Below are 13,707 nucleotides of genomic sequence, written 5' to 3' on the forward strand. Positions count from 1 at the left end.
TGTTTGTCTTCAAACTTTAACTCAACTTTTTGTAAAAGACATGTTTTTAATCATTAAACTTGCAAATTAGTCATATAAATTAAATGTTTGGTAAACACAAATAGACATCAATCCATGATAAAAAAATCAAAGCACTTAGGCCATTATATATCACATGTTGCCAATTTTTTTTTTAACTTATAAAAATTAACTTCATTATAATTTTATTTTAAATGATTTATTATTAATTATAAAAACAATCAATATGTGAGTTAAATCTATATGCATTATAAAATACATGTAACAATATTCTTAACCATGGAAATTTTTAATACGTAAACCGTTTTTTTATAATACCATGGTTTATCAATACCATGCCTAGTATGATATGTGTTGATATGGCATTTTTTCAATTAAATAATTTAAGCTAGATCAATTAAATAAACATAACTAATTTGGAGATAAAAATTTAACCCTTGATCTATGAATACTACTATAAATATTCCAAAAAATTTTACAAAAGTTAAATCTCTATCATCCTCTTAATAATTATCCATATTTAAATTAAAATTATAAAAACCCTGTTATAATTATTAAAAAATACTATCATCTTAATAATTATCCATACTTAAATTAAAATTATAAAAAACTTATTATAATTATTAAAAAATTACTATAAATAATAATATTTATTATTTAATATTATTAAAAAAAACCAACCTTAACATTAACCTGTATAACCCAGGTTCTTTAATGCTATTCACACGAATAACACCTCTCACCACGGAAGTGTTCGAATGGTTGGAGCTTCGAAGTTGCCATCTATCTAACCTCAACAATGTAAATGCCTTCCATGCCATAATTTAAATCTAACAACTAAATGAACCCAATACTCCGACACTTACTACCAAGGTCACGAAAACAGAGAGAAACGCAATAAGGCTTAACATAAAATATTAAAATATACCATGGTCTTAATTTGACATGCTCTTCATTTTTTTCGTTTTTCTATCCCCGTCACACTCTCTCGCTCCACAAATAGCGGACCACAGCCTCTTCATTTTGCTTTCTTTTACATATATGAAATCTTCCTTCAATCGTTGGCGCAACTGCTCCACTACTCTCCCGCGCCACTGTAGTTTGGGACAGTACCTTACATCAAGTCCTCGCAAGGACATTAAATGTTCCACACCTAGCAGCTCTTCTAATTCATGGCATTCTCGAACATATAATCCTTCAAGCTTTCTGAACTGCTCCAACCCTTGCATGCGCTTGAACCTGGGACATCGAACAACCCACAAATACAGTAAATTTTCGAAAGCTGGCAACTCTTCTATCTCAGCGAGATCTTCAGCATGTAGTATTTCAAGCTTTGTGAGGTGTTCCAACCCTTGTATGGTCTTCAGTTTACTACATCCAAGGACGTGCAACCAATACAAAGATGTCAGATGTTCCAGAGATGGCAACACTTCTATCTCATTGCAATTATAAACACCTAGATCTCTAAGCTTTGGGAGGTGTCTCAACACTTGTATGCTCTTGAGTTTGCTACATCCACTTACATACAAGAACTCCAAAGATGATGTCCACGTTTCAAGACTGGTGAGCTCCTTTACATTTTCACAATCATAGATACCACAAAGCCTTTCTATTTGCCTCAATTCCTTACAGTCAATCAAGTCAAGTCCTTGAAGGTTTCGGCAAACTCCTTCAGGAAAGCTTACCTCCCTTATCTGTACTCTAACCAGTTCAAATTCCCGGAGTCTCTCCAAACCAAAGATACATTTGCCATTGGAGTCGTCCAATGCATTCAACGCTGCTACTGTTTCTCTTTCTCGTTCTGCTGTTTTAAATGGAAGTTCGCCCAATGGACAATCTTCTATGCGAAAGTATTCGAGATTGTTCAGCCGGAGAATATCCTGTGGTAACTTTTGTATCCCACAAGAAACCAAACTCAACCGTGTCAGTTGAGTCAACCGTCCAAAAGTAGCCGGCAAGCGTTTCAATCCCGGGCAATTCTTCACCTCCAACTTCTTCAAGCTCTTGAGGTCACCGAGGAAAGGCGGCAGCACTTCCAACAAACGGTCCCCTAATTGGAGTACCTCCAAGTTGCATAGGTCACCGATCCCGCTTGGCAATTCTTTTAACTCAGCATCCACTAAATATATTTCTTCCAAGAACCGTTGATGTGCAACCTGGGGAGGCAATTCTTTCACCGCGGAACAACATGAAAGATCCAAGAATTCCAGCGTGGTAATATTTCCTAGTGTCTCCTTGGAAATGGTCACATTCCTACATTCCTTCAAAGAGAGACGTGTGAGTCGAGTCAAATTCCCAAAAGAATTTGGCAGCATCGCCAAGTGGGAACAATAAGACAAATCGATGGACTGGAGGTTTGGTAGCTTTCCGATGGAATCAGGCAGCATCTCCAAACTGGTAGCATAAGACAAATCGATGTGCTGAAGATTTGTTAGTTTTCCCAGGGAATCAGGCAACGATCTCATTCTTGTGAAATGTCTTAAGACCAAGTATGTCAAAGAGTGCATATAACAAAATTCCTCTGGCAAAGTTTTGAGTTGGACAGTCCCATCATAATCCACAACAATCTTTTCAAGGTACTTCAGTTGTCCTATGGACTTCGGAAAATCTGAAACGGGAGAGTAGATGTTTAACTCTCGCAACTGGAGAGGCGGCTGCAATGTACACATTCCACTGTAAGAAAGATTTCGAGATGATTTTCATCTACAAACTGAGATTGAAATAAAAGAAGAAGTATAAACACGCAAAATTGCGTACCTGAGATTCCTGTTGCCACAAGGTTTTCAATCTGCTTCCTCTCACTTCTAAAACTCTTAAACTGTCGTGTTAAAAGTGTAATTTCAACGCAGCCGAAAACCACCAAACAAAACCATCTACCTTGTTCGCACCGCCTTTTGGCAAAGGCTGTTTTTCCTTGGAGCCCTCCGAACACATTCAGCATGAGACACGCGTCCAGTGTACGAACCCCCCAAAACCATTTTCCCCGGACAGTAAAGTTCGTTTGTTTTACCCGAGGTTGGTGTGCGAACCTCGTTGGATCAGCCAAGTGATCTGGGCATGAAATCTTCACCGTCGATCTCCGGAAAGTGCACAGGCCCACGTCAAATCAATTTTTACGTGGAGTAAAAGGTCTATGGTTTGACCGCCGTGTAAGAAAAGTCATGGCTTTTAATGCTGTTCGTAATTGTTTGGTGGAGGCCTGTTTTAAATGGTTATGGGCATACGTCCCATTTGTATTTTTTTTATATATGCATTTACATAAGTTTAGGTGTAGGCCATTTAATATGGTTATGGGCCTCGTTAGTTTTTTTTATTATGTTTTTTATACATGGCTATGTGTGTTGATTTTTTTTTGGCATGTATTGCGCACGGGAGTAAAGAGAAAACTGGTTTTTTACGGCAGTAAGAAGAACCAGAGGGTGTATGCACAGCAGTGCACAAATATGTTGTAATGTTTTTGTGTGGGCATTGAAAAACAGAGGTGAAGGAAAACCATGTGTGGTTTTGCAAGTGCATAAAGAAAATGGTGGAGCGTAAGTTGTTTTACACACCAGTGAATGTAAATTTTGTTTTACAGCAGTAAGCTCATGTAAACTTTTGTTACAGCAGTAAGTTGTTTTTCACAGCAGTGAATATGAAAATGATTTTACAGTGGTAAATCTCTCTCAGAAAAAGAGGATGTATTAGTTTTTTTGTTTTGTTTTAATGAATAGAAATATTTTATGGTGGTGAAATCCTCTGTTACTCAGTGAAATTTTTTTTTAAGCTGTCTGTGTATAAAAAATCCTGTGGAGGTAAAACAGAGCATTGCCTCTGTGTTTAGTTTGAATCTTGGTTTTGGTATTTTCTCCATTAAAAATACCCAACAGTGGTATCAGAGCAGGCTTAGGCTCTTTGTAGGAGACAAAGAAGCTGAAGGGAGAAGGTTGTTGCTGCAGCAAAACCTCTCAGGCAGACAGAAGACTCAGACAGCGAAGGATTCAGGTATTCCCCAAAAGCATTTCTCTTGTTATTGCTGAAGACAGTCATTTTTTAAAAAAAAAAATCACAGTCAAGGATTTAAAACCATAGTTCAAGATGCAAGGAATGGCAAGCACAAGCATGGGTATGTTCAACACCCAGCTCCCACACTTTAATGGGAAGAACTATGACTACTGGTCTATAACCATGAGAGCTTTGTTCATCTCTCAAGATATATGGGAACTAGTAGAATATGGGTTTGAGGAACCAGCAGATGAAAATGAGTTCAATGCACTAACTCAGGGAGAGAAGGATCAACTGAAACTCAATAGGAAGAAGGATGCAAAGGCCATTGTCTTGTTGTATCAAGCAGTGGACCAGAGTATATTCCCAAGGATAGCAGCAGCTACAACATCACACAATGCATGGCAAACCCTCAAGACAGCCTATCAAGGCATGGAGAGAGTGAAGACAGCAAAATTGCAAATGCTGAGAAAAGATTTTGAAAACTTGAACATGAAGGAGTCAGACAACATTGAATCATTCTTCACTCATGTGATTGGTGTAATCACACAAATGAGAACTCATGGAGAAACAATTGAAGATAGAAGAATAGTGGAGAAAATATTGAGGGTCTTACCCTCAAGGTTTGATGCCATAGTCACCACCATTGAAGAGACAAAGGATCTCTCAAGATATTCAGTTGATGAGCTACATGCATCACTGATGACTCATGAGCAGAGGTTGAGTAGGAATGAAAACTCATCTCTTGAGCAAGCCTTCAAGACCCAGATGTCCTTTGGAAGAGGAAGAGGTCAAGAAAGAGGAAACCGAAGAGGAAGAGGCAGAAGCCAGAACAGAGGTGGAAGGAACAGCTCATCAAATGCACAAGGAAGAGGCAGCAATACAAATCAGAACCAAGGTCAAGGCAGCAGCCAACAAAGAGATCAGTATCAGGCTCAAGGACAAAGGTATGATAAATCTAATGTTCAATGCTATTACTGCAAAAAGTATGGACATTATGCTAGTGATTGTAGAAAGAAACAACATGATATGAACAGCAGACAAAGTGCAAATGTTACAAGAGAAAACAACAGTCAAGAAAATGTCATGTTAGCTTGTAACATGGCTGAAACACATAGTGAGGACATATGGTTTTTAGACTCAGGTTGCAGCAACCATATGACAGGGAATGTAGCCCTCTTCTCAGCGTTAAATCAGAATTTGAAATCAGAGGTCACACTAGGAACTGATAGTAAAGTGTCTGTTATGGGAAAAGGGGAGGTAAAAATATTTTCAAAACAAGGAGAAAGGAAAACCATAGCAGATGTATACTATGTCCCCGGAATGAGATGTAACCTATTGAGTGTTGGACAGCTTATCCAAAAGGGTTACAATGTTTACTTTGTAAATGATGTGTGCACCATCATGGACATACCACCCAGCAAAAGATGCATTGCTGAAGTGAAGATGACAAGGAACAGGATGTTCCCTCTCCGGATCTGGGCAGACATGAAAAACAAAAGGGAAATGGCAGCAGTCACCCAAGAGGCCTTCCAAAGCGTGCCAAAGGATGAGAACTGGTTATGGCACTTGAGATTCGGGCATCTAAATTTTGGAGGTCTAAACTTATTGAGCAGAAAAGGAATGGTAAGAGGATTACCATTGATAGAGAAGCCGGACAGCCTTTGTGAAGGTTGTATATTGGGCAAACAACACAGAGAAAGTTTTCCATCAGGGAAAAGTATAAGGGCAAAGGCACCCTTAGAGATTATCCACTCAGATTTGTGTGGACCAATGCAAGCTCCATCATTAGCTGGCAGCCTATATTTCTTGACATTCATTGATGATTTTACAAGAAAGACTTGGATATATTTCCTCAAGAACAAAAGTGAAGTCTTTGAGAAATTCCAAAACTTCAAAGCACTTGTGGAGAACCAAAGCGGGCTGCACATAAAAGTATTGAGAACTGATAGAGGAGGTGAGTACATCTCAAATGAATTCCTAAAGTTTTGTAGAGAAAATGGAATACATAAACAGTTCACAACTCGGTACACCCCACAACAAAATGGAGTTGCTGAAAGGAAGAACAGAACCATCATGGAGATGGCAAGGAGCATGTTGAAGGCAAAGCATTTGCCAAATGAGTATTGGGCTGAAGCTGTACATTGTGCAGTTTATATTTTGAACAGGTGTCCTACAAAGGCAGTCATGAACAAAGTGCCAGAAGAGGCATGGAGTGGGAGAAAGCAAGGAGTCACCCACATGAGATTTTTTGGGTGTGTGGCCTATGCACACATTCCAGATAAACTAAGGAGGAAGTTGGACAGCAAAGGGGAGAAATGCATCTTCATTGGATACAGTGATGAATCCAAAGCCTACAGGCTGTACATTCCATCTACCAAGAAGTTCTTTGTAAGCAGGGATGTTCAATTCATTGAAGAGGAAGCTTGGGATGGAAGCATAGAGAAAACAGTGAACATTAAAAGCTGTTTGCCTCATGATGAAGATGAAGAGGAGGTGGCTGAAATGAATCCCCAAACAGCAGCACCAACACAAGGACAGCAAGGTACACCATTGAGGATAAATGAGAGTGCTTCTCCAAGCACACCACAAGGAGGAAATTCAAGTGCATCTTCAAGCACTTGCACACGAAGTGAAAGAGGTAAGAAGTTTAGAAATCTAAGTGACATTTATGATGAAGGAATGAATTCCTTATTTGCCTTGTATTGTCATGTTGATGATCCTATTCATTTTGAAGAAGCTATTAAAGATAGGAAATGGATAGAAGCTATGGATGAAGAGATGAATGCCATAGAGAGAAACAAAACATGGGATTTGGTTGAGTTACCGAAAGGCAAAGAAGTCATTGGTGTGAAATGGGTCTACAAGACCAAGAGCAATGCTGAAGGCAAGATTGAAAGGCATAAAGCAAGGCTGGTTGTCAAAGGCTACAAGCAGCAGTATGGGAGAGATTATGAGGAGACTTTCGCCCCGGTTGCAAGAATGGAAACCGTGAGAGCAGTGCTGTCCATAGCAGCTCAAAACAAATGGAAAGTCTACCAAATGGATGTGAAATCAGCATTCCTAAACGGAGTGTTAATGGAAGAGGTTTATGTGGAACAACCTCTTGGCTATGAGAAGAAAGGTGAAGAGCACAAAGTGTGCAAATTAAAGAAAGCTCTTTATGGGCTGAAGCAAGCGCCAAGAGCATGGTACAGCCGGATAGATTCATATCTCTTGGATAATGAATTTGACAAATGTGAAGGAGAACCCACAGTCTACATCAAGGAAAAGGATGGTAAAATTTTAATTGTTGTCTTGTATGTAGATGATGTTATTTTCACTGGAAATGATATTTATCTCATTGAGAATTTTAAATCAGTCATGAAGAATGAATTTGAAATGACTGACATGGGGTTGTTGCGATACTTCTTAGGCATAGAAGTAGATCAAAATGAAAAAGGAATTTTTATATCTCAAGCAAGATATGTAAATCAAATTTTGAGCAGATTTAAGATGGAAGAATGCAAGGCAGCCATCACTCCCACAGTAATGGGATTAAAGCTCAGCAGAGAGGACAGCAGCAAGGATTTTGATCCTAGCTTGTATAAAAGCATTGTGGGCAGCCTTATGTATTTAACAGCAACTAGGCCTGATATTATGTATGCTGTTAGTTTGATTTCCAGGTTCATGGAGAGGCCGAAGGAGGCACATTGGCAGGCAGCAAAGAGAATTTTGAGGTATGTGAAAGGTACCAAAATGTTTGGAATTCTATATCATGCCTCAGAACATTCAGATTTGGTTGGGTACACAGATAGCGATTGGGCTGGAAGTGTAGATGATCGGAAGAGCACTTCCGGTTATGTTTTTAATATGGGTTCAGGAGCCATCTCATGGGCTTCTAAGAAGCAGTCCATTGTAGCATTATCTACAGCAGAGGCAGAGTATGTGGCAGCGACAGCAGCAGCATGTCAGGCAGTATGGATGAGAAGGATGTTGAGAAGCTTAGGCCAAGAGCAGGCAAAAGCGACAGTGGTCTTTTGTGACAATAGCTCAACTATTGCTTTGTCAAAGAATTCAGTGTTTCATAAGAGAACGAAACACATTGACACAAGGTTTCACTACATCAGAGAATTGGTGAGCAATGGAGAAATTGTCCTAGAACATTGCAGGACCCAGGAACAGGTAGCAGACATCTTGACAAAGCCACTGGTTCAGAAGAGTTTCGAATTTTTGAGAAAGTGTTTGGGAATGACTGAACGCGCAGCTGTTGAAATTAAAGGGGAGTGTTAAAAGTGTAATTTCAACGCAGCCGAAAACCACCAAACAAAACCATCTACCTTGTTCGCACCGCCTTTTGGCAAAGGCTGTTTTTCCTTGGAGCCCTCCGAACACATTCAGCATGAGACACGCGTCCAGTGTACGAACCCCCCAAAACCATTTTCCCCGGACAGTAAAGTTCGTTTGTTTTACCCGAGGTTGGTGTGCGAACCTCGTTGGATCAGCCAAGTGATCTGGGCATGAAATCTTCACCGTCGATCTCCGGAAAGTGCACAGGCCCACGTCAAATCAATTTTTACGTGGAGTAAAAGGTCTATGGTTTGACCGCCGTGTAAGAAAAGTCATGGCTTTTAATGCTGTTCGTAATTGTTTGGTGGAGGCCTGTTTTAAATGGTTATGGGCATACGTCCCATTTGTATTTTTTTTATATATGCATTTACGTAAGTTTAGGTGTAGGCCATTTAATATGGTTATGGGCCTCGTTAGTTTTTTTTATTATGTTTTTTATACATGGCTATGTGTGTTGATTTTTTTTTGGTATGTATTGCGCACGGGAGTAAAGAGAAAACTGGTTTTTTACGGCAGTAAGAAGAACCAGAGGGTGTATGCACAGCAGTGCACAAATATGTTGTAATGTTTTTGTGTGGGCATTGAAAAACAGAGGTGAAGGAAAACCATGTGTGGTTTTGCAAGTGCATAAAGAAAATGGTGGAGCGTAAGTTGTTTTACACACCAGTGAATGTAAATTTTGTTTTACAGCAGTAAGCTCATGTAAACTTTTGTTACAGCAGTAAGTTGTTTTTCACAGCAGTGAATATGAAAATGATTTTACAGTGGTAAATCTCTCTCAGAAAAAGAGGATGTATTAGTTTTTTTTTTTTGTTTTAATGAATAGAAATATTTTATGGTGGTGAAATCCTCTGTTACTCAGTGAAATTTTTTTTTAAGCTGTCTGTGTATAAAAAATCCTGTGGAGGTAAAACAGAGCATTGCCTCTGTGTTTAGTTTGAATCTTGGTTTTGGTATTTTCTCCATTAAAAATACCCAACAGAACCCAAGAAGGCAGGGAAGAATAGGGACATTTATACCAGCGGAGCCATATGAGATGTGGTGACCGCACCCTCCTCAATAGAGCTTGTACATAATAATCTTCACTTGCAAGAATTCGCAAACCATGATAACTGTCTGTATTGAACAGTGCCCGCTTACAGTTTTCCAACAGCTCCTGACAACGCCTTCTGTACCATGACATTTTTGAACGGACACCGAATCCATAATGAAAACCGTCTACACGATGAACCGTCGAAATCCCGCGAACTTCTTTTGTGACCTATTCAATCATAAAAATAAAAGATATATAGTATCAGGACACAGATCTTGCGTTGAACAAAACAACTTTAGAAATTTTGAACCAAAGAGGAATGTTTGAATCACTTACAGACCACGACGATTCTTCAAATAACTTATCAATATTGTTATTGTTGGTCGCATCGCACCAAAGACGACGGGGCATTGATCTTTCCGCGGTATATCTTCCCATATCTCTAACCTGATCATGCATTTTTATCCGATTTTTGTTGTCCAGTTCAAGAAGACACTTGCTCTCTAAATTTGAAATCCCCACCACTCCCCATATTCTTTTTGCTGTATCCATATCTTCTCCTATAGAAAAGCAGGCCATATCTAAGAATATTTGCTGGTACTCTTGGTCAAGTGAATTATAACTAATTTTCAGTGATTCCCGTATGTCAGCGGGTGGTATCTTGTGAAATTTCTGCAATAACTCCTTCCAATATGTGTCATCTCTTCCACAAAGAAGAGCCCCAGTGACTTTCAATGACAACGGCAATCCAGCACAGGCCCAAACAAACCGTTCGGCCAGATCTATAAATCCTGGTGGTGGATGTGGCTGATTGAAGGCATACGAGCAGAACAACTCTTGGGAGTGTGCTCTATTCATCCCTGTGAGCTTATAAATTGATGAATCTGCTATTTCTGAACATAGGAGAGCATGCTTGTCCCGAGAGGTAACTAGTATCAAGCTATTGGAACTAAGAACATCCCTAATTGGTAAGAATGCATCCAATTGATCGGCCTTCTCTATATTATCTAAAACTATCATTGCATTACAACAAGCTAGGTAACGTTTAAGGATTATCACACCTTGGTCCACAATCTCAATTTTAATATCCCTGTGCGTCAAGTCCTTAATGAGCTTCATTTGCAAATCAACCAGAGATTTTCTAGCTGCAGTTTCACTAACATCAGATAAAAAAGAGGATCCATCGTACTCAGAGCACCTACGGTTGAAGATCTGTTTCACCAAAGTGGTTTTCCCAATACCACCAACACCTATAATTCCCACAACCCTGGCCTGGACGTCACGCTCCTGCCCCAGCTGCGACAGCATTGTACTTTCAAAGTCTTGTAGCTTATCATCCAAACCAGTTGGATATTTAGCCACAAAAAGTGGTGTTTTTGGAAGTCTTTTCACTACGTTTCGCACAACTTCATCCAGGAGCTCCTGCTCGTTCCTGAATGAATAACTAATGAGAAACGCTTGGGTAAATATGAAGTGTTGGTAGAGCAACAAGGATAACAATCATACATCTAACAACAACACATATGCACTATGATTTATTCTGAAAAGCCACATGGTGGACATCCCCAAAACTTGTGACATGGAAAATCCCCAAATTTGGTCACATGTAATAGGATATACTCAATACCCCAGGTCTGTCAGTGATTCAAAGTACCCGAAACTACAACGGTGAACCTAATAGCTTTAGCTCCTTCACTTAATCAAATTGAATTAATATCAAATACTAATCAAGGAACTAAAACGGACACGAAATAGTTAAAAATGTTTACCCATTAAAGCCCTTCAGTTCGCAACCCTTCAGATTTGCGACATGAGAAATAGCAGCTCTCCAGCCTTGAATGGTAGCGGAGTCGTGGCGTGGCTTCTCTCCATTAGTTTCAGGGTCGCTGCTTGTCTTCCGCTCGAGTTTTTTCAGGGCTTCAGCGTATACTCCTTTTTTGTCGTTCCACCTGACCTCAGAAGGCTCGACATTAAAAAATATTGGAACAATGGGAGCCCCAGACTTGAGCATAAGGACTAGTTCATCGAGGCACCATGTGGATTCCGCATAAGTCGGAGAAAAATCGCAATGTGCACAGAAGCCACTCGAATAGCCGCTTCGATTTGAGACTTGATGTTGTGTCCGGCCTGCAGTTCAGGCCTGTCAAGAAACGGCCACAATCCATGTTCACGAAGGCGCTTGTCGAGATGGGTAACGAAGGTGTTTTTAACATCGGCCCCCGATGATTGATGAAAACATCATATCGGGGACAAGAGGTCGAGGCAAAAGACGATGAAGCGTCGCCCTTCTGTTGCGGTGCTGTGGGTAGGTTTGCCATTGGGATGAATGGATGGAGTGATAGGCTGAGACAATGAATAAGACGAATAGCTGAAAATTAGAAGCAAGAAGCTGCAGTCGACAGCTCGCTCCTTTTGGCCCAGCGCTGTATCTCAACCGGTATTGTAATGTTATTTTATAACCCAAAAAAACATTAGTAAGGTGGGAATCAGCACAAGTTTCTTGGTTGGAACATTCCCGGAGGTTTTTTGGTTCAAATATTCAAAATATTTAAAAGTTCCACCATCACAACCCTTTATTCAAACCTACCTTCCACTTTTGTCACGGGAAACGACGGAATGTGGATACGTGTTAGAGGTTTTATAATAAACAAATTTAATGTTGATTTTTCTTGGTTTATAATGGAACACTTTTACCGCGTAGTTTTTATTTTATATTATTTTATTATTATTGGCTAGTTGGATATTGGTTTTTTTGTCAAATTTATATTAATTTGAGTTTGATAAAAAAATTGCAAATCTTTTTACAGTGTAACATTACATAGTTACATACATGATTTCTTAAAAATAATTTAATTTATTTATGTTCAATTTGATTGGCTATAAAATTGAACATGTTATTGCTCTTTGTCTCTATTAATGTATCTATTACTTCTATTAATTAAGGAGAAGTACATAGATCACATCAAATTATAAATTGGGCATTTATGATATAATTTGTTTTGGGAAGGTCATAAAATTAATACTAATGAGTATAATCATTTTATATTCCTATTTATAAAAATGATTACTAATTTATATAATCTAATAAAAAATATCTTATTTAAAATTACATATATAATTTAAAATGATTATTTAAAATCACAAATGTAATTTAAAAATATTTATGAATGGAATGTGAGTGATATATTTTTATTTTTATGTTATATTTTCAAGGGGTAGAGGTCACTTAGGTTTTTGTGGGAACTTAACCATATATGATAGATTTTACACTATTAATGAATGAATGATATTCAAAATAATAATATTCACAAACCAAAGTTAAACAAAATTTATGATAACACCTCTATACCTAGGTCTAATAATAAGAATTTCATAAAACCATATCCAAAAACTATAAAAAACCAAATTTAAACTATTAATAATTATTTCTATGTTACAATACAAATAATGCTAATTTACAAAATTTAATAATGCATTTAATTACAAATTAAAATTAATTTAATTATAACATTAGATCTAAGGCTTTTGTGATCCATTATGTAGATACCAATCTTTCAGATTCATAACATTTTAAATTTTTAAATTTTTGTATTTTTATTGTTTTCTACTTTAATTTAGCTATGTTTAAACTAAGTGGCATGGACTAGCTATTATGTAGCCCTTATTTAAATAGTAAATTGTACATTGAATTTTATTTTTCTTTTATCATATAGGCAATAATGCAAGAAACAATGATTAAGCAATCAATAAATTCAATGTTACTTAAAAATGTTATTCATGGATGTTCATTCTTCGTATCTCGGTCATAAGCAAGGGATATTGCATTGAGTTTTTACTCAAACCTATATTAGTTTAGGTTTGACCAAAAAAAATTGCAAAATTTTTATAATTAAACATTATAAATTAGAATTTATTATTTTTAAAAAATAATTTAATTTACTTTTCTTTAATTTAATTGATTGTTTAATTAAACATATTATTGTTAATTACCAAATTTAATAAACCTTTACACTCCTAATAATTTACTAATTATTTCATAAAATCTTATTCTATTACAATTTTTAATAACTATCCATCCTTAAAAATAAATTACAATTTTTAATATCTATCCATCCTTTAAAAAAAAATTAATGATTCACCACAAACCTAACTACGTGCAGTGTTTAATGATTTTATACCATAATAAAAACTCAATCACCAATAAATAATTAATTCATTTTAATATAATGCACATGGCATTTTATCCCAGAGTAATAAATAAATCTTATTAAATTGCCCAAAAAAGAATGACAAATTAATTAAACTATATGTCTCTATATAGGGAGAAGAGCAACTATTTTATA

At 37.4% G+C, this 13,707-nt stretch overlaps 1 protein-coding gene across 1 annotated transcript; it reads right to left on the reverse strand.

Moving 5' to 3' along the window:
- Positions 1–953: 953 nt before the first annotated feature.
- LOC149266053 (uncharacterized) lies at positions 954–11,682 on the reverse strand. The gene is made up of 6 exons (XM_089406981.1): positions 11,441–11,682; positions 11,134–11,313; positions 9,701–10,796; positions 9,351–9,592; positions 2,776–2,836; positions 954–2,672 (listed from the first exon to the last, which is right to left on the reverse strand). The coding sequence occupies exons 1-6, from the start codon at positions 11,680–11,682 to the stop codon at positions 954–956; spliced, it is 3,540 nt and encodes a 1,179-aa protein (XP_089263107.1).
- Between the last annotated feature and the right edge of the window lie 2,025 nt (positions 11,683–13,707).

This window comes from Pinus tabuliformis, chromosome 6, assembly GCF_031772625.1.
Source record: "Pinus tabuliformis cultivar Carrire ecotype Pingquan chromosome 6, CPIR1, whole genome shotgun sequence".
NCBI classification, from domain to species: domain Eukaryota; kingdom Viridiplantae; phylum Streptophyta; class Pinopsida; order Pinales; family Pinaceae; genus Pinus; species Pinus tabuliformis.